The following is a 27,589-nucleotide window of genomic DNA, read 5'->3' on the forward strand; positions in this document are numbered from 1 at the left end:
TGCCCTTGGCAGCCAGTGAAGGGATTTCAAAACTGGTGTTATGTGATCATTACGACGAGAACCTGTAAATAACCTGGCTGCCATATTTTGTACAAGTTGAAGTTTCTGAACTTGGCACAAGGGTAGCCCCATGTAGAGCGCATTACCGAAGTCCAATTGAGAGGTGACCAGTGCATGTACTACTGTTTCAAGGTCTCCCTGCTCCAGGAAGGGGTGCAGCTGGCGTATCAGCCGAAGCTGATAACAAGTGCTCTTAACTGTCGCATCCACCTGAGCTGTCAGGGGAAGCGACGAGTCGAGGACCACCCCCAAGCTGCGGACAGAATCTTTCAGGGGAAGTGTGACCCCATCCAGAACTGGCTGACATAATTCCATACCTGGGCTTGGATTTCCTATAACAAGTATCCCCGTCTTACCTGGATTCAGCTTGAGTCAGTTTTCCCTCATCCAGTCCATTACCGCCCCAAGACAGGCATTCAGAGGAGAGATGCCATCCTTAGTCACTGCATCAGTCTGATAAATAGAGAAATATATTTGGGTGTCATCAGCGTACTGATAACCCTGCCCCATGTCTCTGGATGATTTCTCCCAGTGGCTTCATCTAAATGTTAAACAGCATGGGAGACAATATGGCACCCTGGGGGATGCCAAATTTTAGTGCTCTTTTAGAAGAGCAACTGTCTCCCAGCGCCACCATCTGGAATCTGCCTGAGAGGTAGGACCGGAACCACTGTAGAACAGTGCCTCTGATACCTAACTCTCTCAGGTGTTCTTTTGGTGCCTGTTTATCGAACCATTTCCTGTATTGCTATGTACTGTATATGTATTATCCTACTTGAGAGTATGTATTTTCCCTGTAAGAAGATTAACCATCCATTATGAAGCCAAGCCTTCCCTCTAGTCCATCTGCCTTGGTCCAGGCCTTGGAGGTAGAGAGGAACTGCTGGACCTCTTACCCTTTCCCTCCACAACTCCCTTCTCCTTCTGTGTCATGTCTTTTTAGATTGCAAGCCCAAGGGCAGGGAACCGTCTAATTAAAAAGATTGTATGTACAGCGCTATGTAAATTTACAGCGCTTCATAAATAAAGGTTAATAATAATAATAATAATAACAGAAGGATACCATCGTTGATGGTATCGAAGGCCTCTGAGAGGTCTAAGATCACCAGCAGAGTCACACTTCCCCTGTCGATTCCCAGACGGAGATCATCGACTAAGGCAACCAAGGCCGTCTCAACTCCATATCCCGCCCTGAATCTGGTTTGAAATGGGTCCAGATAATCAGCTTCATCCAAGACTGCCTGTAGTTGATTGGCGACCGCCCTTTCAATCACCTTGCTCAAGAATGGCAACAACGAGACTGGCCTATAGTTATTTCTATCCAGGGAGTCCAGGGAGGGCTTTTTTAGGAGTGGTCTGCCCACTGCCTCCTTAAGACAAGAAGGCAGGGTACCCTCCCTGAAGGATGCCTTGATTATATTTTTCAGCATCAGCTTGACTGTATCACCCCCCTGGACAGACAGCCAGGATGGGCAAGAGTCGAGTGAGCAAGTCGTTTTTTTCAGACTACTAAGGAGCTTGTCCACGTCCTCAGTACTTACCGACTCAAATTGATCCAGTCTAACAGTAATGGCAGAGGCGTTGGATGCCTCTCTCATTGCTTCTGACTTAAAATTGGCATCCAAATCAGCTCTTATCCAAGAGATTTTATCTGTGAAATAATCATTAAAAGTATCACAGCAAGCTATGGTTGAATAGAGTAGAAAGATTTCTTGGCTGCATCTATCGCCACTTGACAGGACCTAAGAAAAGTCCAATGAAGTGTTTTATCAGATATGAATTGAGATTTCAGCCAACGCTTCTCTAGTCGTTGTCCAACCCGCTCAGTGTACCAAGGGTTACGGTTTTTAGCAGGATGGAAAGGACGCTTGGGAGCGATCGTCTCTATAGCTCTGGTGATGTTGTTATTCCACAAATTAACCAGAACTTTGACAGAGTCGGCGGCACTGTCAACCACAGAACCCCCTAGGGCTTCTTGGAACCTAATGGGTTCCATCAGCCTTCAAGGGCAGACCATTCTAATTGGTCCCCCACCCCCGAGGGAGGAATAGTAGCCTTCAGTCCAGCCTTAACCAGGAAATGATCCATCCATGATAATGCGGAGATACTAGTTATTTCTGCCCATGGATATGCCTGTTCCATGCAGAAGACCACATCAAGAGCATGACCTGCGGAATGCGTGGGCTCAGAGACTATCTGGGAGAGGCCCATGTCTGTCATGAAACCCATGAACTCCTGAGCCGCACCAGTAAGGTTAGTCAAATCAGCCTTGAGGGGGATGTTAAGGTTGCCCAGGACTAACAGCCTAAGCGATTCCAACGCCAGCTCTGAGACTAGTTGTGTCAGCTCAGCTAGGGAGTCTGTTAAGTTACGGGGTGGACGGTAGACCAACAGAATCCCCAAACTCTCCCTGGTCTTCAAGCGAAGGTAAATGCATTCAATGTGGTTTAATGCACGGATAGGTATCCTGGTTAACGTGAGATTGTTTTTATGGATTATGGATACACCTCCCCCCGCCCACTTCCTCTTATCTGCTCATTGATGGAGTACCTGGCCGGAAGGGCCTGAGCCTAGGTAGGGTTGCCATAACTCCGGACCTCCAAAACGGGAAAAATGTAGGACAAATTTTTCAAATTTAGGACACAGAAAATGTGTCCTACGTTTGAAAATTTTGTCCTACATTTTTTCGCGGAGGCCAAGCGGCGAGGGAAAGCCTCCACTTAAGGAGGCTTTCCCTCCCCGCCTGGGCCCCGGGCCTCGCCGCGATCGGGGCCTCCCTCCCTTCCCCGGCCTCCGCAGAGGCCGCGGAGGAAGGGCCAGGCCTCGCGCGTTCGCCGGGGCCTCCCTCCCTTCCCCGGTCTCTGCAGAGGCCGCGGAGGAAGGGCCAGGCCTCGCAGAGGCCAAGGAGGAAGGCGCGAGGCTGCCGGTGATCGCCGGGGCCTCGCCTCCTTCCTGGCCTCTGCGGAGGCCAGGAAGGAGGGAGGAGGCTGCAGGGAGGCGGGGAGGTTGGCGCGGCTGCGCCCAAGAGGCGCTGCCTCCCTGCAGCCTCCTCCGCCCCAGGCTTCGCTGCCCTCCTTTTCCTCCACGCGGCCATGCGCGGTGGAGGAGGAGGAGGGCAGTGAGGCCCCCCAGGTTGCTCCGCAACCCCGCTGCAACCGGGCTTTTCCCGGTTTTTGGCGGCACCTGTGCCGTGACTGGGCAGGTGCCGCCAAAACCGGGAAAAACCCGGTTGCAGCCGGGTTATGGCAACCCTAAGCCTAGGTTACAGAGCTATCTGCTCCTAGCCAGGTCTCTGTGATACATGCCAGGTCAGCGTAGTGATCTATCAAGTCATAGATGATACGGGACTTATTCTTCACTGACCTGGCATTACATAAGAGCAGAGAAAGGTTTGGCGGATAGTTAGGCATGCTCTTCAGATCTTTTGGGGTAGCAGGGCGAATGGACAGCAGAATAGATATCAGACATCTATCACGTCTTCTTCTGTAACACCCTTTTGCCCAGCTAACCCCATATCTTCCACTGCCCCACACAACTTGAATTGCTGCTCCATTGAAGACATCTAACCCTTCCCCTGAAACGTACATTGATGGATATATATCTTGGTTGACCTCATGACCCTCCATCTAACCGACGTCTCGTAGTCCCCTAAATAGACTAGAGTCGATATATCGTGACTCCTTAAGTAATGACAAAATCTGGGGACAGAGTTCAATGGTCTTGAGACTAGGCAAGTGGTAGGAGGAGCGGAAAAGAGCCTCACCGAGGCCTGACTGCTTCTGCGCCGACGCTGTTGATGGAGAGCCGATGATGAAGAGGCGGCAATGGAATCCCTTGTAATCTTTGGGCAAGTCACACTCTCTCAGCCTCAGAGGATGGCAATGATATAACTCTTCTGAAGAAAACCCCATTAGGGATGCCCTAAGTCGGAAACAACTTGAAACCACTTAACAACATAATAACACAATCGAAGTCAAAGTGATCAAACTGAGGCTATCATATTTTGAATATATCATTAGACAGCATGACTCATTAGAAAAGACAATCATGCTTGATAAAAAGGGAGGCAATAGGAAAAGAGGAAGACCACATTAAAGGTGGACATAATCAAGGAAGCCAAGGCCCTGAGTTTAGAAGGCCTGAGCAGGGGCTGTTGATGAGAGAGTGTCTTTGCAGTCCCTCATTCACATGGTTGCCACAAATGAGAGCCAATGTGATGGCAATTAACAGCACCTTAGAGGACAGAAGTGGTCACTGGTCCACCAAATCTGGCTCTCTGTTAAACTCATTGTTAAACTGTGCCTCCATTGTGCTCAACCTGTATTTTTATAAATACATCAAGATACCAAATATCAATAGCAAATATATTTCTATACCGCTTATCAGTGAACTGGGTACACATTTTACCGACATACAAAAGGATTGAAGACTGTGTTGACATTGAAGCCCTCCAGGATCGTAAAATCATAGAGTTGGAAGAGGCCACAAAGGCCATCCAGTCCAACCCCATTCTGCCATGCAGGAACTCTCAATCAAAGCATACCTGACAAATAGCCACCCAGGCTCTGTTTAAAAACCCTCCTCAGAGGGAGTGTATTTCACTGTTGAACAGCCCTTACTGTCAGGAAATTCCTCCTAATGTTGAGCTGGAATCTCTTTTCCTATAGATTGAATCCATTGCTCATAGTCTCTGGAGCAGCAGAAAACAAGCTTGCTCCCTCCTCAAGATGACATCCCTTCAAATATTTAAACAGGGCTATCATGTCACCTCTTAACCTTCTCTTCTTCAGGCTAAACATCCCCAGCTCCTTAAGTCGTTCCTCATAGGGCTTCATGGTTTCCAGACCCTTCACCATTTTAGCTGCCCTCCTTTGGACACGTTCGTTTCTCCACATCCTTTTTAAATTGTGGTGCCCAGAACAGGGCGCAATATTCCAGGTGGGGCCTGACCAGAGCAGAATAGAGTGGAACTATTACTTCCCTTGATCTAGACACTATACCTCTATTGATGCAGCCTAGAATCGCATTGGCCTTGTTAGCTGCTGCATTGCACTCTGGTCCAATAGGTTTGCCATAATTGTCCACTAAAACCTGGGACAAAATGTAGGACAAAATTTAGACCAAACTGTAGGCCAACTGCAGGACAAAACTCAGCCCAAAATGTAGGACATTTAAGGTCCTCCATTTTTCTTAAATGTCCTACATTTTGGGCTGAGGGGAAAAAACATTAACAAAAGTAAGCGCCAAGAAGCGGTAGCATAGGACAGAGTCATGGCACTTAAAGTGGTATCAGACTGCATTATTTCTCCAGTGTAGAATAATCATAATAATTTCCCTACACCAGGACAGAGGTGACAATATTGAATTGGGCACAGCTTGTGGAAAGGTACAACAGCGTATGTACATCGGCCATCATTGGCCCAGAGGACTCTGATCCCATTAGAAGCAGGCCAGAGAAATCCAGTGGGCAGTAAACAAGGCAGAAGTTTAAACGTCGTGTAATAAAATGGGTTATAAATCTGAAGAAGGAGGAAGAATCCTAGGCGTTATTTCTACAGCGAAGGCCTTCAAAATGGCCGCCCTTATTCCTCCTGGCTGGGGGACAGTCTAGGAATCCCCAAGCCTCCCGTCTCGTTTCCCTCATTCCAAGGAACCTTTCCTAAAGACGGTCTAGGAATCCCCAAAAGTCTCATCTCGTCTCCCTCCAGATACCTTTCCTAGGGACGGTCTAGGAATCCTTAAGCCTCCCATCTCGTTTCCCTCCAGATACCTTTCCTAAGGACGGTCTAGGAACCCCCGAGCGTCTCATCTCGTCTCCCTCCATCCCAAAGAGCCTTTCCTAGAGACGGTCTAGGAATCTCTAAGCCTCCCATCTCGTCTCCCTCCAGATACCTTTCCTAAGGACGGTCTAGGAATCCGTCAGAGTCCCATCTCGTTTCCTTCCTCATTCCAAGGAGGCCTTTCCAGGAGACGCTCTAGGAACGCCCAAGCCTCTCATCTCTACTCCTCCTCCTCTTTCTCATTCCAAGCAGCTCTTTCCCGCTGCCGCCCAGTTGCCACGTGACCGTCCCGCGCGGTGGAGAATCAGCTGACCGGAAAAAGGCGAGTCAGATGACCGGAAGGAGTGGCTTCTGAGTGCTTTCCCTGCAGTTTGAGGAGAGAACCGCGGCGGAGGCAGAGGCTCAGTCATGGAGCGCTACGATAAGGCGGCGCTGAACGCGCTCTCGGGCCCCGAAGCCAGGTAGAGGGAGGGCAGGGGAAGCGTCTTCCGTGGTCTCCTCTTTTGTGGGACGCACTGAAACCAATGGCAGCCCTTGCCCATAGGGAGTCATTGGAGAACCCTCGCCCATAGGGAGTCATGAATGCCCCAGTGTCTGATCCAAACTGTGACCTTGAGTATTCCCCAATGACTCTCTATGGGCAAGTATGGTTTCTCTATGGGCAAATACTGTCATCTCTTTTAGTTCCTCCCCCTTTTTGTAGTTGCTGTGTTTCTTCAAATCGTTTCTGACTTCTGGCGACCCCAAGGCAAGTTACTTCAGAGAGGGTTTGCCATTGCCTTCCCCTGAGGCTGAAAAAGTGTGACTTGCCCAAAGTCAGTGGGTTTACATGGGATTCAAACCCTGGTCTCCAGAGTCCTAGTCCAACACCACACTGCCTTCACTTTGTTGTGTGCCTTCGTGTCATTTCTGACTTATGGCGACCCTGAGGCAATCCTATCGTGGGGCTGGTAAGATTTGTTCAGAGGAGGTTTGCCATTGCCTTCCCCTGAGGCTGAGAGAGAGTGACTTGGCCAAGGTCACGCAATGGGTTTCATGGCCAAATGGGGAATCGAACCCTGGGCTTGGGTTCAGCTAGTCAGTCAATTACAAATCCACCTAACAGTCAGTTGCCTAGCCCTCATTTTACTAGCTTCTTTGCAAGACGATGTGTAAGTGCTGTAAAAGTCTTTTACTCTAAGTCTCAAGCCTGCTGTTCCTGCATCTGAGGAACTACAGTATCCTCAAGTCTCCATAAGCTCATGCTGCCAACTTTCACTGAGTCTCAGTGCTGCTGCAGGTTCCCTACAGGATTCAAAGCCATGGCAGCATTAGTCCAGAATATCAGTATGCAAAAGGATCTGGCACCTTTGAGGCTGCACCTGCACTGCAGAAGTAATGCAGTTTAACACTGCTTTAACTGTCTTGGCTCCACGCTGTGGAATCCTGGGATTTGTAGTTCGAAGGTTATGGCCCCAGACAGACAGGCCAAAATAAAACTGCTTCGGGACACTTTTGAGATATGCTGTTTAAATGATGCGTGCGTACAAAAAGTCCGGAAGCCGCGCCAAAGCCATGAACAAGTCCTAAGGACTGGAGCGCAGCTTTGGTGCACTTCTGGACTCTTAGGATGTTTGCATCATTTAAACAGCATACCTCCAAACTGACCTGAAGCAGCTTTATTTTGGCATGTCTGTATGGGGCCTAAGTATCTCACAAAAGTACAAATCTCAGAATTTCATAGCATTGGGCCACGGCACTTGAAGCAGTGTCAAGCTGGATTATTTCTGCAGTGCAGATGCAGCCTAAACAAGTAGCATAAGCTTTCATTGACTTGGTCTACTTCATCAGATGCTTTTGTGGGATGAAACTGGATGTGGTTTAATGGTCTAAACTGGATGATATCTCCCCCCCCCCCCCCATGAAGCTTGTACTGTATTTATGCAGCTGGATTAGGTTATGCCCCATGACTGGGCTACGGTCACACAACAAGCTTTATGCCCAAGTGGAGACTTGAATCTAGATTTTCCTAGCTCTGATTTGGCACTCTTTGTCACACCATATTGACTCACTACACTAAATCCTGTTCTTTCTGGTCAGTGCAGAATATTTCCATGTCTGAGCAAGAAGCAAACATACTGTGTTTGTTTGCAAGATGTAAAAGTACTGACTAGTGCCTACAGTTTTTGGAATTCAGGTGTGGCTAGGTCACCTTATTTTGGTATACATAACTCAACAAATTATCAGTCAGTGGGACTTCATGTAGATACGAACTGTTAGGGATATTATATGTGTTAAAGGTAAAAATGGACCTGACAAACCAGAAGCTGCAGTTCGGCTTGCCTCTAAGATTTTGCTGCTAAAGAGGTGTGGGCAGATATTGCTGAATGTTGCTCAAGTACTCAAAGGCCACACTTTCAGACATTTTGAAAGACTTTTACATTAACATGGAAATCACTCCTCCTTTACCATTAATTCCAACATAAAAAGCTGTCCTTATGTATTTATTTGCACGCACAGCTTGATTCCTGAATGGTGTCTGCTTTGTGTACAAGGAATACTTAAACCAGTTTCTCCGAATGCATGTGTCTTTGGGTTGCAAAAGTGACATTATTCAGGGAGGGACAGAGTGTACCTCCTCAGCTTTCTTTCTTTCCTTCCTTCCTTCCATTTATTTATTTATTTATTGCTACCAGGAATTCCCAGAAGATTTTGGGGAGAGAGGACACTGGTTTGCTTCTGAAATTTGACCCCAAATGCCACATATTCTAAAATGAGAAAATGCACTATAGTCAGTAGGAGGGATGACACTGAACACTAGGTGACACCTTAAGTAGTGATGCCACTGATGGAGGCTCAAATTATTATTATTATTATTATTAAACTTTATTTCTAGAGCGCTGTAATTATACACAGCGCTGTACAAAGTCGGTAAAATTAAGGAGTATATAGAAGCCTGCCCAAGGCGTACACTCTAAGATAATAACAATTAAATAGAGGAATAGATAAAATTACCATGTAGAAAAGAAAAGACAAATTAAAAACATCACATATAGAAGCAGATCACATCACATCAAACATTATCAGACAGCCAGATGACAATCACAAATTCCCAGAGAATGCTTCCCTAAACAATATGGTATCTTTGGCAGCTAGGACCGAATGCTAAATCCAGTGTTAATCTTGCCTGGAGCAGACCCATTGAAACGAATGGGACTTTAGTTAGTTGTAGCTAATGTCTCATTTTCCAGACTAATGGTACTAAACACATTGCAGAAATAATCCAGTGAGACCACTTTAACTGCCCTGGCTTAGTGCTAGGGAATTCTAGGAACTGTAGTTTTGTGAGACATTTAGCCTTCGCTGTCAGTGAACTCTGGTGCCACAACAAGCTACAATTCCTAGGATTCCTTAGCATGGAGCCAGGATAGTTAAAGTGGTCTCAAACTAGATTATTTCTGCAATGTATTTTGGACCCAATGTTGGATTTAGCCCAATATTTTTTCTTAGCTAAATCATTATTCCATTATGAGGGATGATTGAATGGATAACTCTTTTTTCCCCGTTGTGGTTTGTTATAGGAGTGAAGGTTCTTTGGCCTCAACTCTGAGAACACTTCTGTTCTTCACAGCTTTAATGATTATGTTACCCATTGGACTGTATTTTTCATCAAAGACATATGTATTTGAAGGTAATTTACTTGGTTAAATACTATTTCTTTTTCATTTTTTGATTATCTATCTCAGAGTGAGTAAGTTATGTAGAGTGTGTCTTTTATTTTGCAGTAGCATGTGTCCAACATAAATTATTCTGTTTCGAAGGAATCATAAGATTTTTAATAATAGCAATGAACGCTTTAATTATTCTGTTGGCTGTTTTCTCAGGAATAAACTAACAAAACAGTGAGGGAGGAGAGATTGCTTTGTCGCTTTAAACTGCTTGCTCAATGTAAAAAAGAAAAAATCTTCATAGGGAAAACTATCTTGATTGTGAAACTCTTCTTGCTGTCAAGCTTCCTGACAACATATTTTGTGGTAAAAGTGCAAAACTCTGTATATAAGCAGAATATTTGTTTTAATTTTTTTTCAGTGGGAAAATGGCAATAAGCACCTCTTTTCAGATTTGCAAAACTGAGTTGCCAAAATCTTATTGTTTCTTATATGAAAAGGCTGTTGTCATACTATGGATAAATTTAAGCAACCTACAAAATATACCATGTCCTCTGGTTTAGCTAATGATAATGGAAGAATGTAGTCTCACTTCTGTAAAATCACTTAGAATGGGTGTGGTTTGGCTTTCATTTATATTTTCATTAACAGGAGCCAGATACTGAGAATTTTTGTGAACTCTTATGATTACGATGTAATAGTATACTTGGCTACCCAGCATACTGAAATTGGGATGCTCCCCAACTTGACCTGTTGCAGTCCTCTCTGGCACCAAAATCCTAGCCCTGAGTTCGAGGGATATACAAGGAGGAGGGTTTCACAGATTCTCAGAAGCATGGAATCACTGTTCAAGGGCACTGTTGGTTCCTGGCTGTAATTTGACATTGATTGTTATGGCATGTGTTAGCAGTTTATTACTGAAGTTGGTAGTTTAGTAAACAGAGAAGTATGATCCTGATTTGTGCATCTAGTCTTCGAAGTGTAGGTGACCCAGTTTAACCTTGCTACAGTTAACTGTTTCATAAGTCATTTAGCAGCATGATATACAATATATACTCATGAAATTTTAGTCAAAAATTTGACTCTTAAAACCTGGGTCGACTTATCCATGGGTCAATGTAAGTACTGTACTTTAACTCTTATCAAAAAAGGAACCATGCCCTGGTGAAAGATGAGAGCTTCATCTCTTCTTAGGAGCACCTAAAAGATGCATCAATCCCCTTTACATCCATCCAGCCTTTAGTGGGAGCACAGTTATGCCTGTCAAAAGTTTTAAAGATCTTTAGCATCGTTTTCCTTTGTTTCATCTGTTACATCCTTTGTTACATGCTGCTAAGTTTGGCCCTTGACTTATCCATGGGTCAAGGATGACCCCAAAACCTGCCCTCAACTTATACATGAGGTTGACCTATAGTCAAATATATATAGTAAATATATAGATAATAGTATCCCTTTTAAATTTCTGATTCCCATACACAGACACACACACACCAGCAATAAGAAAATCTGCTGCATGAATTTGTTTGTTTATAGTGTAGTATGTGTTGCTCTTTCCCTGCAAGTGATTTTTTCAGCTTGGCAACTATGAAAATGTTGAAAGTATGACAAAAACCAAACTATGCAATAAAACATACATGATTTTCAGTGATTCTGTTCTCTGCTTTATTAGAAGGCAGAGGGAAAAAAGGTAGCACTGATAAGAGATTTTTTTTAAGTCAGCCTTATGGTGAATGTTGTAGAATGTCAATGCATGTAACATATCAATCAAAGAGAGTCTGTGTTTTTCATAATAGGCAAAGGCTATCATGACTTGAGCATCCTAATAATATACTCAGAAGTAAATTCTCTTGGTTTCAGTGTTGCAAACTTTATCTTTTGTTACATGTGAATCAGAAAACTAAATTGAAGAGACATGGCCCATTGGATGGATTTTAGGGAAGCAGAGGGAAGGGAAGGATACAATTTTATTTTAGCAAGTTTTGGCCTGTATGGATAGTCATTTGCTTTGTTCTTACACTTTCTAAACTTTGTTTATTCTCGGCTAGGTACATTATGTTATATTTTATTGTAGTTTCGTTGCTTGATATTCAGTACATTTCAGTGGAAGGGTGGGATACAAATTGATAACTGAACAGATAGTTTTGGTTTGAAGAGTTTTAGGTTAATCTGGATTGCTTTGGTTTTTAAATTTCTCTCAATGCCTCCCCTCCCCATTTATTCTTTCAGGCATCTTTGGAATGTCCAACAGAGACAGCTATTTTTATGCTGCAATTGTTGCTGTGATTGCGGTTCACGTCGTACTTGCTCTTTTTGTCTATGTTGCATGGAATGAAGGTTCCCGACAATGGAGGGAAGGCAAACAGGACTAAAGCCAGTGTTGAAATTGGACAGAAAAGGGAACACTTACAGGTGTAGTGCAACCCCAAATTGTAAAACCTATGTTTGAAAACGATGGGTTACATCGCCTCTCATTCCCAGCAGTTTTTGTCTTTATTTTAATGACAACTGTGACTTCATGAGTCTCTAAACCTGATGGAGTTGGGAAGACTAGGAAGAAGAGCAAGAGAATACACCAAAAGGAATTTTCATAACCTTCCAACAGAAGAGTCACAGGAGACCTTTTGGTAATTACAACCAAAACAACTAACCAAGAACTGTTTTGAAATCCACATATAAAGGATTTGCAATGAAAAATTCATGAGGGTATACTACTATCCACTAATAACTTAGATTGCAAATGGATGAAATTGGCTTCAATACACTCAATCTGTGTCTTCTAGATAGGAGCTCAGTTTAAGAGCTTTGATACACTGGGCTGCATCTTATGTCTTAAGAAAGACAAATGTTTAGGGGTCCCACTTTCCCTTTTTGATGGAGAAGAATTAATGTAGTTTATCCCAACCATGTGCTTGTAAGTTCAGTCAGTCTGTTCCTAGCATATTTCAGTTGGGTATCTTTTGATGGAAGATGTCTTTCTCTTAAAAAAAATAGAGTTTGTCAGATGCCATGATCTTGAACCCAGTCATTGTTATTCATTTCCAAGATGCACTTTTCCTCAAATAATTAGACATTAATCTCTAAAATATAATAGTTATCATATGATAACTACCTAGATCATGATAATACTGTTAGGCAACTCTGTGCCCCCCCCCTCAAAAAACCCCACCTATGTGCATTGCTTTATGAGCTATTTGTGCTTTGGAGTTGACTTCCATCAGCTTCTGTTTTTAGCATCTTTGTGATAGTAGCATTGCACTCTTGTTCACTTTTCCAGTCTTTGAAAGATAAAAAGCCAGACTCTTGCTACTGAGGCTTTGCTCCTGCTCTTTCTTGCTGTTCCACTTGGATCTTGTAAATAAATGGGTGTCTTATACTGCTTCTGGTGCTCTTGCACTAGAGTGAATGTGAAACCCAAAACAGGGGTCAGCTGAATTCAATTTGAACAAGACAGTTGTTACTTGTTTGCATTGCCTGATGGTTCTATGTAAAATCATGAGAAATACCTCTTCCACTTTTCTCACTGATGGGATGTTCAAGCAGGCAGTTCTTTTCTAAAGCCTCCACTCATTTCAATAACGGCTTATAAGGAATTCTACATACGAGCCTAGTTGACATGATGTGATATACAACAACCAAATCATACCTGTTTCAGTGGCTAATGTGAACTATAGATTAAGAATAGCGTTTTCCTTAAGACTGAATTAATTTCCAGCTACCTGAATCTTAAATATTTGTTGTTGTCTTGCTAGGTTTGATATATTCCACTTTCCCTTTTAAGGGATGCCTACTGGGAGAGTTCAAATTGCATGAACAACTTCCTGATATACAGATAAGAACTTCCACCTTGTTTTAATACAAAACACTGGGAAACTCTCAAGAATAAAATGATGATGATGATGATGATGATGGGTTAGATCCCAACTCTGCTAAGATATTGACAGTCAAGGGGTTTATAAGCAAGATTTACTTTGGTTGGAAAAGATGTCTAACGTTGGCCTAACAACTATTGTCATTTTGAATTGCAAAATTTATTTTGTGCTGAGAGTTTTTTTATTTCTTCCTTTATACAGTATATGAAATTTATATTGTACAGTCAACTCTTCCTTTAAATAAAATATAGTTATTAATTTTTGGGTCCAATTAAATGGAAATGTTGAAACAGTAACTTCTGAATCATCCCTTATTAGCTACCATATTGCAATTTATTATTTTATTGCTACTATTGTAGTTTTGTTGATGACTGTCTTATATATTGGCTGTTACGACACACTACGGATGCCAGGTTATATCCACAGTATGTGTCGCTACAAAACCCGCACCCACGAAGAATGTTTTCTTCTAATGAGAAAATCGCACCCAATAGATCAGTTCTGTAATGTTCATAGGATGTGCACAGTATGCTCTCCAGGACAAAATGTCCTCTTATGGCGGTTGTCTTCTTTGTTTTTTGTTTTGTTCTGCTGTTTGAGCACCTTTCTCAAGAAAAAAAGGATTTCATCTTTTTCTACACATAAGTAAGTCTGCTGATAGTTTTTTTAGAATTAATTCATGTTTGGTACAAAATGAAGTGACAAGCTGCATGGAGATGATATGGAAGCTGTAGCCATCTTACTTTATATAAGATGTATTACGCAAAGCTGCTTTGTTCTTACTTGTATAGAATTAATTCTTCAGTTTTACAGAAAAGGCAAATTTACCTAAATTTTAGTCCAGAATAATATGGGAGGGGATTGTCATAGTTGTTAATTTGCCTGTGGCTAATCATGGGACTGTTGTCAGAAATTCTGGGTGCTTGCTTAGGACAAGATGCATTTTGTTTTGAACATGGTATCAAGATTAGTCTTTAGGTACATTAACAAGCATGTGGACATCACAAGTCAGAATTGTAAAGAAATCTACACATTTGTCAGTGGCTGGTTGATTACTTCTGCTTGTAATATAGCAGCTAAACAAACCACAGTCTTTCAATCTGTGGCTTATTTAGTACAGTATCTGAATGAGGCAGGTGCTTGTGCTCTGGTTTGTTTTTCACCCAACAAGTCGAATGAATCTACAGTTCCTGGTTCATTTCTCTGGCATGTCAAGAGAGAGGTAAACCAGATTGGTATGCATCAAGCTGTCAGAAGCCAAAGTTGTGTGGCTTGTTTAGATGCTCCCATTGCAAGTAGGAGCAACGTTCACTAACACATGGCTTATGATAATCAAACCAAGGTTCTGTGGGGAAACCTAGCTTGTGACATACAAACCAGGTTTATATGCAGTGTTCCTTCTCCATTTAGGTTACTCAGGTAAGGCCTCAGTGATGGTTCTTTTTTCTCTGTTTGATTCAGATACATAAAACTTGCCGTCCACCAGCTGGTGGCATGATACATTTTTAAAAGAATTTGATTCTAATTGGTGGCACACAGCATAGTTTTTGTCAGATGTCACTCAAATCAAGGAAGAGTGACAAGCAGGATTCATTTGAAGATAAAAAAACTTCTTTCTTTACAAAAGACAGCTTCTGCTCAGTCAGTGTTTAAAGGCTCCTAGCAAAAATGAGGCAGCACTTGCCAAAAAAACAGCAATTTCTCCTGGAAGTCATTTCTGGACTTTCATATTTCTCTAGAGTGTATTTTAGTAAGCTTAATCTCCATAGCAAGTACATTTCTATACCGCTTATCATTTCCATCCCCAATCCAGCAGCCCACTTTCTGCCTGTGAATCATATACCAAGCCAGTGATTTGCAAGCATAATAGTTTTTCTTCAGGCATTCTGGTGAAGTCTTGTTCTTCCTTTTCTGCAAGGATCTTCCCACCTTTCCTTCATTACAAAATTGGTGAAGGCCTGTGCAGTAGTTTCTACTGACTTTGGTGTTATGTGCCTAAAGATGTGTTCTCTCAAGTAAAAAAAAAAATAGTGCATTTTTAAAATTTGTGGTTTTTCCACTTTCACAGGGGTCCTGCATCCTTAACCATAGTTAATGTGAAGGGCCTACTGTAGTGTTTTGTCCTCTGTACTATTCCAATCTGTGCTTTGGACTATTTAGTTTCACCATCCCTACCAAATTATTTCCATTACACTGTGGCCTTGGGGAGGGGGGTTCTTCCTCTCCGTGGACTTGTTCTTTATCTGATGTGGCTTTCATGATTTCTCAATCCTGTGGCTTCCCTTGCTGTGAAGTTCGTTGTCTGTCACTTGAACTCTGAATCCCAGTCTCTCCTCCTCTCTCCAGGTTTTGAATAGGAGAGGGAAAATAAACAGACCTTCTGGAAGTGTCTAGGGCCTGTTACAGACAGCCAAAATAAAGCTCCTTCGAGTCACAGGCTGGAACGTGGCTTTGGTGCGACTTCTGGACTCTTAGGACGCATGCATCATTGAAGCAGCTTTATTTTGGCTGTCTGTAACAGGCCTAGGTATTGTCCTGAATGTGCTTGGCAGCAGGAAGGAAGAAAAGCAGTAGGAGCAGTCCTTTTAAACATGACATTCACTTGGCAGTTCTCAGGCTCTTCTGATGGAAAACTTCATGAACAAGATTGAACAGTGATCCTTTATCTTCATAGAGTGTAATAGAGCTACAGTAGAAAATCTGCTTCTTCACCCTAAGATGAGCTCTGTGGGGAGTTAATGCATCTTGTGTGTCATAAAGAGAAACATTTGTACTAGAAGGCTATGCGTAAGGTAAGTGCTGTGATAGCATCTTGATGAGGGAAATAAGGTGTTGTAACAAATGTACATCTTCACTAGTCGGAGAAGACCTCAACAACAGCAAAAATCCAAATGTGCTTAAAGGTATTGGTAGAATTTTATTGATGTTTTTGCACACGAGTAAGTTCCCTGCAGAAGTGATCAACCATTTTTGTTTGTTTCGAAATGTCCATATTCAGTTCAAAGTTATGGAAATAAAATTGTGCATGTAGTGCCTTATGCATGCAGGTGTGTGTTGCATTTCCATTTCTCAGGGATCTTCATTTCATATTTGGTTATGTATTCAGTTGTATGTTTGTTGCCTTGCTTCAGTTGTGTGCAACATTACCGTTCAACACACAGATTGTATGTCACAATTAATATATGCCATTCAACACAGAGATCATATGCCACAATCAATATATGCCACGATCTATACTACACAATCCCATTGTGGGATCTTGGTCATTACCTTGTCTCTTAGGAGCCCTACCTTAAACCAGGTTACTGGTAATACCACTTACTGAAACCTTGCTGAGTGTTCTGCCAGAAAGGTAGTTCAGGGCTGCAGAAGCAGTAGTTTTCAGCCTTTCTAGTTTCAGATAACTTTTACTGTGATGAAATATCTGTCCTCTGCTATATGGGCAACAGTATCCATTCTTCCTACGTTTTTTTCTCAACTCAAGTTTCAGAGAAACCGATGAACTGAGTCCCTTTTTCTGACATACACAGAGAAAGCCTCGTTTTCATTTTGTTGTTTTGCCGGAACAGAATAAGAAGAACATATCAACAAAAAGGTTCATGTTCAGCTAATATTTCCCCATTGTGCCTTGTTTGTCCCTTTCCTTTGTGCTTATTTAAATGTTAGATTTTTGCAGTGCGTAATAAGCATTCTTCTCTGTGACCTTAAAAGCTCCTTTTCATTTTCCTTTCTTGTCTGCACAGTTGGCGGAACTGTTTTCCTTAATATTTCATCCTCAAGAGCCCTTCTCTCTTTCTTTCGAGATTATACAATAGAAGCAATGAATTGATTTTGGGAGACAAGGCTGCACTTCATATCCTCTGACAGCAGTGACTCACAAGTCGAAGCTGAACCTTATATCTATTCCACCCCCAGCTGATAAATTAAATGTAAGATCTATGGCCTGTTATTTTTTTAAAAAGACTGACTGTGCTTTAACTCATCAGGAAGTTTCTTTGTATATTTGGGTTCTCTAGCGTAGAAAATTCTGAATTTATTATCACAGTGAAAACTGAGCAGAGTATTTTGGCTCTGTTAACATAAGATAACTTATCTGTTGTTTAGGATGAGTAAAAGGCTGTTAGGTGACCTAAATACCCTAAAGGCACCAGATACCATCTCACCTTGGAAGCTTAACAGGGTCATCCCTGATTGGTCCTTGGAAGGGAGACTGCACACAAATCCTATGTATATTTCAGGCTATATTTCAGTCAAGGAACTTGCAAAACCACTTATGAATATTCCTTGACTAAGGGCCTGTACAGACAGACCAAAATAAAGCTGCTTCGTGTCATTTTGGAGGTATGCTGTTTAAATGATGCATGCATCCTAAGTGTTCGGAAGCTGCGCCAAAGCCGTACTCCAGTCCTTAGGCTTTGGCGTAGCTTTTGGACTCTTAGGACGCATGCATCATTTAAACAGCATACCTCCAAAGTGACCCGAAGCAGCTTTATTTTGGCCTGTCTGTATGGGGCCTTAGAAAACCCTATAAAATTCACAGGCAACTTTTTTACCATTTTGTAGCATCCCTTTTTTATTATTATTTAAAATATTTTTATAACATTTAAAACACAGAAGCTAAAACACATACAATAGCATTATATACATGTTAATTGTTTTCTATTACATGACGGTAACCTTATATAAATAACAATATTCTTCACTCTTAATCAAAGTGGGTTGAATTTCAATCAAAGTTAGGTTAATCAAAGTGGGTTGGATTAATACACTTTTGGAAATCCTTTTGCTTCAGCCCATTAAAAACTAAAGTAAAACAAGGTATCACAATCTGCATCAGTTTGGGGACTGCAGGAAAGAATACAGAGAGATTTTCTTTCTGGCCACCTGGTGTCACCCTCGAAGTTCATCCACAGACGCTCAGGATAGTCAAAGCATCACCAAACACTCCTCTCCCCTAATTTCTAAGGATACAGCACAGCTAAAGATGGCAATGGGTGACTGTGGTCTCTCTATTTTAGGGGGAAATTTTGGCCAGATGTACAAAGTTGGCTTAGGTCTGGCTAGACCATTGGTTCCTTCCTAGCTTGACACCACTTGCTCTACCTGGTAGTAACTTTCCACAGTTTCAAATAATCTTTTCCAGACCTACCTGAAAATGCCAGCATAACATCTGGAGGCTTTTGCGTGTGTCAGCCACTAAATTATGGACTATTGAGGGTTGTGGTGGGTTTTGATAGCCCTGTTGAAGTATTTGAAGGGGTGTCATGTTGATGGTGGAGCAAACTTGTTTTCTACTGTTCTAGAAAATAGAACACGGAACAGTGGATGCAAGCTTCAGGAAGAGAGATTCCACCTTAACATTAGGAGGAACTTTCTGACAGTAAGAGCTGTTCGACTTTCCTTGGAGTGTGGTGGAGTCTCCTTTGGAGGTTTTTAAACAGAGTTTGGATGGCCATATGTCGGGGATGCTTTGACTGTGAGTTCCTGCACGGCAGGGGGTTGTACTGGATGGCCCTTGGGGTCTCTTCCAACTAAGATTCTATGATTCCCTGCCCATGAGAGTCATTATGGTCTAGTGGCTTGAGTGTTGGACTATGGACACCAGGGTTCGAATCCCCTCTCAGCCATGGAAACCCACTGGATGGGCTTGGGCAAGTCACACTTTCTCATTTTAAGAGGAAATCGAAGGCAAACACTCTCTGAACAAACCTTGGTATGGATGTGTAGGTGGGAAAACCACATGGAGTTGTGCATCCCAGGCACAGAATTGGTGGTTGTTGTGTGCCTTCAAGTTGTTTCCGACTTATGGCAACCCTAAAGTGAACCTATCATGGGGTTTTCTTGGCAAGTTTCTTCGGCGGTGGGGGGGGGGGGAGAATGACATTTATGGGAGCTTTTGACCAGTCAGGATGAGCTCATAGTTACAGTATTTTCAAAGTGACTAAGTTTTCATTATATTTGGCATCAGAGTTCAGGGACCACAGACTTTTTCCCTTTGACAAAACTTGTTTGTTCTTTAAGGGACTATGAGATTCTATCTTGTTCTTGCTGCGAGATACTAATAAGACTGTCCTCCATCCTCAGCATTAATTATCACTATAATGAATTTAAAATAGCATTGAAGACAGTCTTTTCTGGTAGGCTCATTCAGATAATTTTAAACTGTGATTTAAGATGTTGAATTTTAAATATCGACTGTTTTAAAAAGTGTGTGTTTTATTTGTCCTTTAAAACTGTTGCATGTTTTAATCAATGTGTTGTGTTGGTGTTAATTGTTGGTTTATTGTTGTTCCCCACCTCGATCCATGGGGAGAGACAGATAAGAAATTATTATTATTATTATTATTATTAATACCTTAGTAATGAAAAAAAGAATTAATGCATTATTAGCAACTAGTTATTTGCAACTGGTTGCTTGAGCTTGGTGTGTGCATTCTGGAAGAAAGGCAAACAGAGTAGCTTCTTGTGGACAATAGCTCTTAGCACTACTTTGTACTTTGTGTAGTTCTGTGCTTTACAAATTTTTATTGGCTCAGTAGTTTTCATGGCTTCTCACAAGGAATCATGGGAATGGTAGTTTAGTGAGGCTGCTAAATGGTAGTTTAATGTTCACCAGTCTAATAAATGCTTTTCGATAAAACAACGGTAGAAGACTTTGCATCCCTGAGGAAATGTAGAATTACAATTTCCTGGGTTGTCTCAGAAGCGAAAAACTGTCCTAACTACTCAATTACAGGGAAATGAAATCTGGCACAACATATAGTGATCATATTGAAATGCAAAAATGAACCTGCTGTGTGCCTCCTTGAAATGGAGTCCTCAAAGGGGGAATTCCTTCTTGGTTTTATTCATAATTGTTGCGATGCGTTCGGCTTTGCTTTAATCAAAATTTGGAGGCTTAGAAGAGTCCAAAGAAATCTCCTGGCTCGGCGTCACAAAAAGACATCAGAGGCGCAGGGAGGAAAATAGACTTGACAAAACCAGGTCACTCCATCCGCAAGAGGAGGCAAAGAAGAGCATTCGTCCCCCCCTCCTAAATTAGGAGAGAGTACTGCTTAAATTGGAGTACCAACACAGAGCAGGCACCTATTTCAGAAATAAGGGATTTGTAGGATAGGGTAGGGTACATAACTGTTTCCACTCTGTGATGTTGAACAAGTCTGATGAATGCATGTTGCAAAATGGGGAAGGCTTCTGAAGCCAACAAGTCTTGGCATTTATCACAAAACCTCAAGAATGGCAAATGGCCCACAGACTACTCTTCACCATCCTCAATAGTGTATCTGTTCTCAGTACCAAAGGTGGTGCAAAAGAATTCTCCATTTTCATAGCCAGCTGCTTTGAGTATAGGGCAGAGGTATGGGTAGGATTGGACAGTCCAAAACACACTGCTGAAATACATTTTCCATTTTTTCCTCACACGTCTGTCCAGAATTTAGAAATGTGCAGTAGTCTGTAACCCTGCTTCGATCCTTTGGGAGAGGCGGGGAAACACAAATAATTTTTATTGCCTTATTATTATTATTATTATTATTATTATTATTATTATTATTAATATTATTATATTATTATATTATTATTATTTCATTTTCTTATATCCCACCTTTTCCCCAAAATAGGGACTCGAAGCAGCTTAATTCTTAAATTCTCTGGCTTTTCTTCGCGAACAAATATTCAGGAAGGACTCATGATCCCGCTTTCTACAAGTACGTTGATGTCTGAAAAGGCTAATTTGAGATAAACAAGTCCGGTAGCAGAAAGTCTTCTTGGGTGATGTTTCAGGGTTGTGGTTCTTTCTGCGTTGCCATTTCTCTTTGAGACTCATTCAGTGTGAGTTTTCAAAAAAGGCTGCAGTATCATGGATAGTGGGTCTCCATGCCTTCTGATGCGAGGCCAGGGCAGACCATTGTTGGTGATCGATTTTGCCGAGCCTGAGATGTTGTTTCAGGGAGTCCTTGTATCTCTTCTTTGGAGCGCCCCTCTAATTGTATATATTTGGAGTTGTTATGCAGAGGGTGGAGCAATGGGAAACTAGCAATCCATTTTCAACATAATGCTATATAAAAAGAATGATCTCTGTACACATAGCATCGGGCATTGGAGGGCAAATGTTGCAATATTATTGTTGTGTTGTATAGTTTCCTCTTACCCTGTGTTAACCTTCAGCTAACACACAAATGTGCGCAAATATGAAAGCAAGATCCTTTTGTTTTTCCAAAGGGCTGATGAGGGCATGAAGGATTAAATACTGTCTGAGTTTGGTTACCGAGGCCATAAAAATCCTCTCCTTTGGAACAAACAGCTATCCGCTAAGCCTTTTAAAAAAATGAATATAATTTTGTTTAAAGATGAGAGCACCTGGCTATCCATCAGATACTTTGCTCAAGCACACACCCTTGGAGATGTGTGTTTTTTCCTCTCCTTCCTATTGTGTGCCATTGTAGATTTTGAATTTTGATTTCCCCATAAAGCGACTTTCTGTGTTGTTTGCACTGTACACTGTGCCTGCGAACATTAAGCAATTTCTGATTTGGAAAACCTAGGACAAAAACAAAAAAAATCCATGCATACAAAACCATTCTGTGTATTTGAGTGTCTCTGGAACAGCAGAAAACAAGCTCAATCCATCTTCTGCATAACATCCCTTCAAATGTTTAATGATGTCTATCACCTCCCACTCTTCTCTTTTCCAAGACTTTTCCAAGCTAATTATGAATATAATAAATGCATTATAGTATATTATATATTATAATAAATATAATCATAACCAGATCATACATTTCTCATAAGGCTTAGTCTTATGATCAATTATTTTTATTATCTTGGTTACCTTTCTATGGACACGTTTCAGCTTGTTGATATCCTTCTAGAATGGTGGTGCCCAAAAATGTATGTAGTTTTCGTTTGTCTGACTGAAGTGGCACTACTATTTCTCTTGATTTGAACTATATCTTTATTGCGTTTATTGAATTGTGTTGGCTGCCTCAGTAAGGTAGCGTCCAAATCAATTTCTTTCATTGGGGAAAAGGAGATGCTTTTGCATGGTCCACCCCCATCTCCACCCCCGAAAGGACTGAATAAAATGACATCCTATCTAAATACTATTTGACTGGTCTTGGCTAAAATAGGCCTATTGAATCCATGAAAATTTCATAAATTTTGATTTACAACGTTCCCATTGATTCAGTGAGTTGGACCTATCTGGGACTAGTAATTGGATTTGGAATGAGGAATTGTTCATCTGGGATTGCTGATAAAATCACATGAAATGTGCTGTTTTACAGCAAAAGACATAGTGGTTTAATAAGATTGGAGAAGAAGGAGAACCAATATTAACTGTGAAGAAGTGGCCATATACAACAGGATGTGTTCTAAGAAATCGATTACTGCACAGTAGGATTTGAAAGGGAGTGCAAAGAAAACAGGAAGGAATCCTTAACATCAATACATTAGAAGATCTGACTTGAAAGACATGGCTTAGTGGAGAAACCATGCTTTTTCATGCAGAAGTCCCAGGTTTGATTGCTGATGTCTTCTCCCAAACTGCTGTCTGTCTTGTTGCATGTTACACAGTGTTCACTATCCTACAAAGTTTGATGGCAGCATCAGGAAAAATCATATGCAGTACTTCTTACACAAACAATGTAGAGATTGGGATTTTGCTTCCTTGTTGTCAGAGTTGATGTAGCATGTGGAGACAGCCAGCATGGCATAGCAGTTTGAGCATTGGGCTTCAACTCTGGGAAACAGGATTCCAATCCCTGCTCAGCCATGGAAACCCACTTGGAGACCTTGTGCAAGTGATGCTCTCTCAGCTTCAAAGCAAGGCAAAAGCAATCCCATCTGAGCAAATCTTGCTAAGAAAACTCCCTTGGGGTCATGGTAAGTCAGAAATGACTTGAAGGCACATAGTAACAACAACAACAACACACAGCGCAGGGTCTTAAGACTGCATATCAACCCAAAGCTTCCTACTTTCTCCAACCTGAATGATCCAATTAAAAGCATTTTCTGAATTACTCTGCATCTTGTCCTTCTCAGGGATTATAGCATTTCTCTGCTTATAAATTCTACTTTCTGCTATATTTGCTTTGCCTTCTTTGGGTTATTGCAGGAGCCTTTTGAAGTAGGCATGGAAGTGATACAGACAGCAGTTCTTGCTGGTAGGTCACCATGTCCTTTTCCATCCCACTCTCCTCATGATTTGCAAAGGCGCACTGACCTGCACACTTACAGGCAAAAACCTTGCAGCAAGTAAAAAGGAAACTCAACCTGCTTCTTTTGTGGAACGCCTAAGAGCTTTGAATTGGCTCTTTTGTCTGTGTGACTGCAGCTCCCAGGGTTGGTTCACATCATAAGCAATTCATTTTCTGAATGACAGTGTGGAGGATAAAAGAACAAGACAATCTCAAGCAAGTTCAGCAGTGTGCTCAATGTGTTTTAAGGCACCAGATATATCTGGGAAGGGGAGAGATGCACTAGGATTAGCTTGTTTTTCATTTGCTAAATGACAAAGGATTAATTATCCCAATTCACTTGTCCTACTGCAAGGGATCACAACTACATCTATACGTTACCTGGTGTGCCATCTATTATGTAATGATCTTTGTTTCTCTCTTCCAACAGGTATAGAGTATCACAACACATTCTGAGTAGGGATCTGGGGACAGATGGGGACAACCAGTTCTATTTGCGTTTTGATGTGAAGCTACCTGGTTTGCTCTTTACAAACCAATAAACAAATACATGTCTCTGAAATTTCACATTGCAGTCCAACATAAATAAACAAATCAAAATGTATGCATTGGGAAAACACACACACAATGCATATGTTATCTAAATCCATTTCAACCAGGCTTCAGATCTGGGTATGGGACAGCTTTGGTCACCTTGGTTGGTGATCTATACAAGGAACTGGACAGAGAAGATATGTCCCTATGGTTCTGCTAGACCTCTCAGCAGGTTTTGATACCATCAAGCATTGGATCTTTCTGGACACTTGTTTGGGATGGTATTTGGGAGTACTGTTCTACAGTGATTCCAGATTTTCTTAGAGAAGAGATCTCTTTAGCTGTGGCAGGAGGATTCCTGCTCTGACCCCTGGCTGCTGGTGACTGGGTTCCTGAGGGCTCAGTTTCGTCCTGCATGCTATTTAACATCCATATGAAAATCCTGGGAGAGATCATCTGGAGTTCCTGAATTCATAGTTATCAGTATGCTGATGACACCCAACTCTTACCCTTTCCCTCTAACTCCAAGGAAGCTGTTTTGATAAACAGTGTCTCTTGTCAGTAATAGGCTGAATGAGGGCAAACAAACAGAAGCTTAATCTAGATAAAATAGAAGTGCTCCTGATCAGTTGCAAGGCAGAGCAGGCAATGTGGATTCATCTTGTGCTGCATAGGGTTATACTCCCCCAGAAAGCTCAGGTTTGCAGCTTGGGTAATACCCCTGGACTTGAATTTGAGTCTTGGAAGCCCAGATTTCAGCATTTATAGAGTTAAAACCAGTGTACCAGCTGCACCAGTTCCTTAAGATGTCAGATCTGGCCATGGTAACACATGCTTTGATTACATTCTATAATTCACTCTACGTACTGCTATCTTTGGAAACTGTTTGGAAACTTCAGTGGGTTCCAAATGCTGTTGGCCAACCTGTTGACCCTCCTGTTGAAACAGCTTGACTATCACTCCATTTCTGGGTGGAATTCAAAGTGCTGGTTATGACTTTTAATGCCCTATAATCTGAAAGACTGTATCTCCTTGTATAATCCTGCCTGAGTTTGTCCCCATGGGTGGCTGAGATAGTGACACCTTTGCTTTTTGATAGTTCAGTGTACACAAACTTTATTTTATTCACAAAATTATTAAATAAAATTGTATGAGTAAAGGTGGGTACAAAACATCCATGAATTTCATGTTTAGGTTTGCGTCCTATCGCCAAGATTTTTTGTTATGTATATACAAATATTCCAAACTCTGAAATCCAGAACATTTCTGGTCCCAGGACATCATAAATAAAATAAAACAAAAATACAGGAATAAATCCCAGCATTCCACCAGACTTTTGCAGCATCTGGAGTTTAGCATCATCTCAGTTTAGTCATCCAGATTCTAGTGAGAATTTAGGTCTCATTTGTCTGTAACGTGTTAATAATAATCCCCATTCCCAATATGCTTCTGTTTTCAGTTACTTTCTTGGTTGCCCAAAGTCAGTTTTGACTTGCCATAAGCCAATGTCTATTTGGAAATTTATCTTGAGTCTTCGGTTGTTATCACTGGGACTTCAAGTGTTTAACTGTCTGGTTCTTGTGGCTGTGTATTACCACTATATGCTTTGGTGACCCAGAAAGACTCATTAACATTTTGCGGTTTTTATTTGCAGAGCATCTTTCTGTTCCTCACCTTGTGCTTGTTTTCTCCGGCTCTGTGTATCTGTTGCATGGTGGTCTCGTGCAGCAACACATTGAAATATGGAAGCTAATGTACTTTTGGGATTTGGAAATACTGGTGCCTTGTTTTTTATGAGATTTATGGCTTTAATTTCCTTTGTGGGGCCTCAAAACATAACCTTCCCAAAACAATCCACATTTCATAAGGTCATTAGCATGATAGTTAATGTGAGTTGTATAAGAGCGCCTAATTAAACTTTGATTGTATGGTGTAAATTTAACGTGATTATCCTTTGCCTTGGCAGGAGACTTAAGGAGATGAACTTGGCAGTAGGTGAAACCAGCAAGGGGAATAAAAAATGTTGGCATCCAGATCAACTTGTGTTTTTGCAGCTTAGCCAGGTAGCATGTCTTTGTGCTAAAAAGAAAGAGTGCCATGCAGATGGGATCTTTAATTTCTAACATGTCTTTTGAAAACACACATTCTGATGCTGGCAACAGCCCGCTGGGGCGCAGACCTTAAAATCATTGAATTAAGGAGTCGGTGAGAGGATTACGACTTGCATAAGAGTTTTATGTCTGCGCTGGAGCTTCAGGATTCATTTGTGTGCATTTGTACTCTGCCTGGTAAAGCGACATCTGATTCTCTCCAGCAAGAGGCGAAACTGACTGTTTGCAACACCGATGGATTTTTCTACTCCCCCCAGCCAACAAAGAGTACAAGTGTGGGCAGGTTCTCCTTGCATTCAAAAGGACTTTTTGCAGTTTGTTTCAGTGGGGAGGGAGGTGATAGATTTTCTTTGCATCACACATACAGAGAGTCATGGTGCTAGATAGAATTTTTCTTTCAGCTGTTGTTTCTCCTCTTTGGGGTCATGCTATTACGTTGTAACCCTTTGTTCCTCATACCCTCCAAATAAATAAGACTAGTCCTGGCCATTAGGGAAGAAAAAGTGCTTGCCTCCTTAATGCTGTCTTTAGAAAGGACATTGGTGTGCTCAGCTACTTTAAATATGGAGGCTATTTCAGAATCTGGCTAGAAAATTATCAAGTCTAGGACAGATTTTAACATTTCTTTTTAAATTTGCTTTTTAGCTTATATTTCCACCCTGCTTTTTAGGGTAACCAGATCCAGCAATACATAACCTGACTTAAAAGCCATAAATACAACACAGCTTGAACCTTCCATATCCAAAATGCTTGGGGCCAGAAATGTTTGGGATGTTAGAGTTTTTTGGATTTTGGAATACTTGCATATACATAATGAGATATCTTGGAGATGTGACCCAAGTCTAAAAAAGAAAATTCATTTATGTTCCATATACATCCTATATGCATAGCCTGAATGTCATTTTATACAGAATATTCTTTAGTAAATTTGTGTACATTGAACCATCAGAAAGCAAGGGTGTCACTATCTCAGTCACCCATGTGGACAATTTTGCATTTGGGGATATTTTTCAGCTTTTGCAATTCCGGATATGGGAGGAACAGCCTGTATAACAAAGAACTTAGCATTAAGAACAATATGATTAAGTCAATATTTGAACAAACAGCAATTAAAACATGAAACCAAATAAAGCCATTAAAAACCATTTTTAAAGTTGCAAGAATCCTGCACACTATACTGCACTCATCCTTGACGTACAAACTGGACTTTAAAAAGTCTAATCACCATTACAAGGCTGTTGTGATGATAAAGCAAGGGAGGCACACGTATGCTATCCTGCATGCTGGAAAGAAAAAATAGATTTGGAAAGAGTAAGACATACCATCCAACTTTTCATAGATGAAAATTGGGACACATGTGGCCAAGCAACATCAGAATGTAATCAAGATGGT

At 41.5% G+C, this 27,589-nt stretch overlaps 1 protein-coding gene and 1 long non-coding RNA gene across 4 annotated transcripts in view; one reads left to right on the plus strand and one right to left on the minus strand.

The window, feature by feature from the left end:
- The window catches only part of LOC149308709 (uncharacterized), a 72,970-nt gene extending 68,993 nt beyond the window's left edge, over positions 1-3,977 (minus strand). For both annotated transcript variants that reach the window (XR_016282182.1, XR_016282183.1), the window contains exons 1-3: positions 3,824-3,977; positions 1,602-1,711; positions 417-513 (exon numbers count right to left, since the gene is read on the minus strand). This is a non-coding gene — a long non-coding RNA (uncharacterized LOC149308709). The remainder of the gene's footprint in view (positions 1-416; positions 514-1,601; positions 1,712-3,823) is intronic.
- Positions 3,978-5,840: 1,863 nt separating this feature from the next.
- Positions 5,841-27,323, plus strand: VMA21 (vacuolar ATPase assembly factor VMA21). 2 transcript variants are annotated; one of them, XR_016282184.1, is made up of 4 exons: positions 5,841-6,301; positions 9,401-9,510; positions 11,714-12,111; positions 26,053-27,323. XR_016282184.1 is itself a non-coding variant. In XM_089536345.1 (3 exons), exons 1-3 carry the CDS (start codon positions 6,249-6,251, stop codon positions 11,854-11,856), a joined length of 306 nt encoding a protein of 101 aa, XP_089392471.1. In that variant the 5' UTR covers positions 5,841-6,248; the 3' UTR covers positions 11,857-13,614. The 2 variants fall into 2 exon arrangements, 1 of the variants encoding a protein (XP_089392471.1); XM_089536345.1 differs by lacking the exon at positions 26,053-27,323 and having other exon boundaries at positions 11,714-13,614.
- The last annotated feature ends 266 nt before the right edge of the window (positions 27,324-27,589 follow it).

The sequence above is a fragment of the Sceloporus occidentalis genome, unplaced genomic scaffold (genome assembly GCF_023333645.1).
Source record: "Sceloporus occidentalis isolate IW3139 unplaced genomic scaffold, rSceOcc1.0.p SCAF_8, whole genome shotgun sequence".
Lineage (NCBI taxonomy): Eukaryota > Metazoa > Chordata > Lepidosauria > Squamata > Phrynosomatidae > Sceloporus > Sceloporus occidentalis.

Bases quoted from the DNA above. Each gene is read 5' to 3' on its own strand.
- VMA21 (XM_089536345.1), top strand. From the start codon at position 6,249: ATGGAGCGCTACGATAAGGCGGCGCTGAACGCGCTCTCGGGCCCCGAA. The intron at 6,302-9,400 runs GTAGAGGGAGGG...GGTTTGTTATAG, and splicing joins CTCTCGGGCCCCGAAGCCAG to GAGTGAAGGTTCTTTGGCCT. The intron at 9,511-11,713 runs GTAATTTACTTG...TTATTCTTTCAG, and splicing joins AAAGACATATGTATTTGAAG to GCATCTTTGGAATGTCCAAC.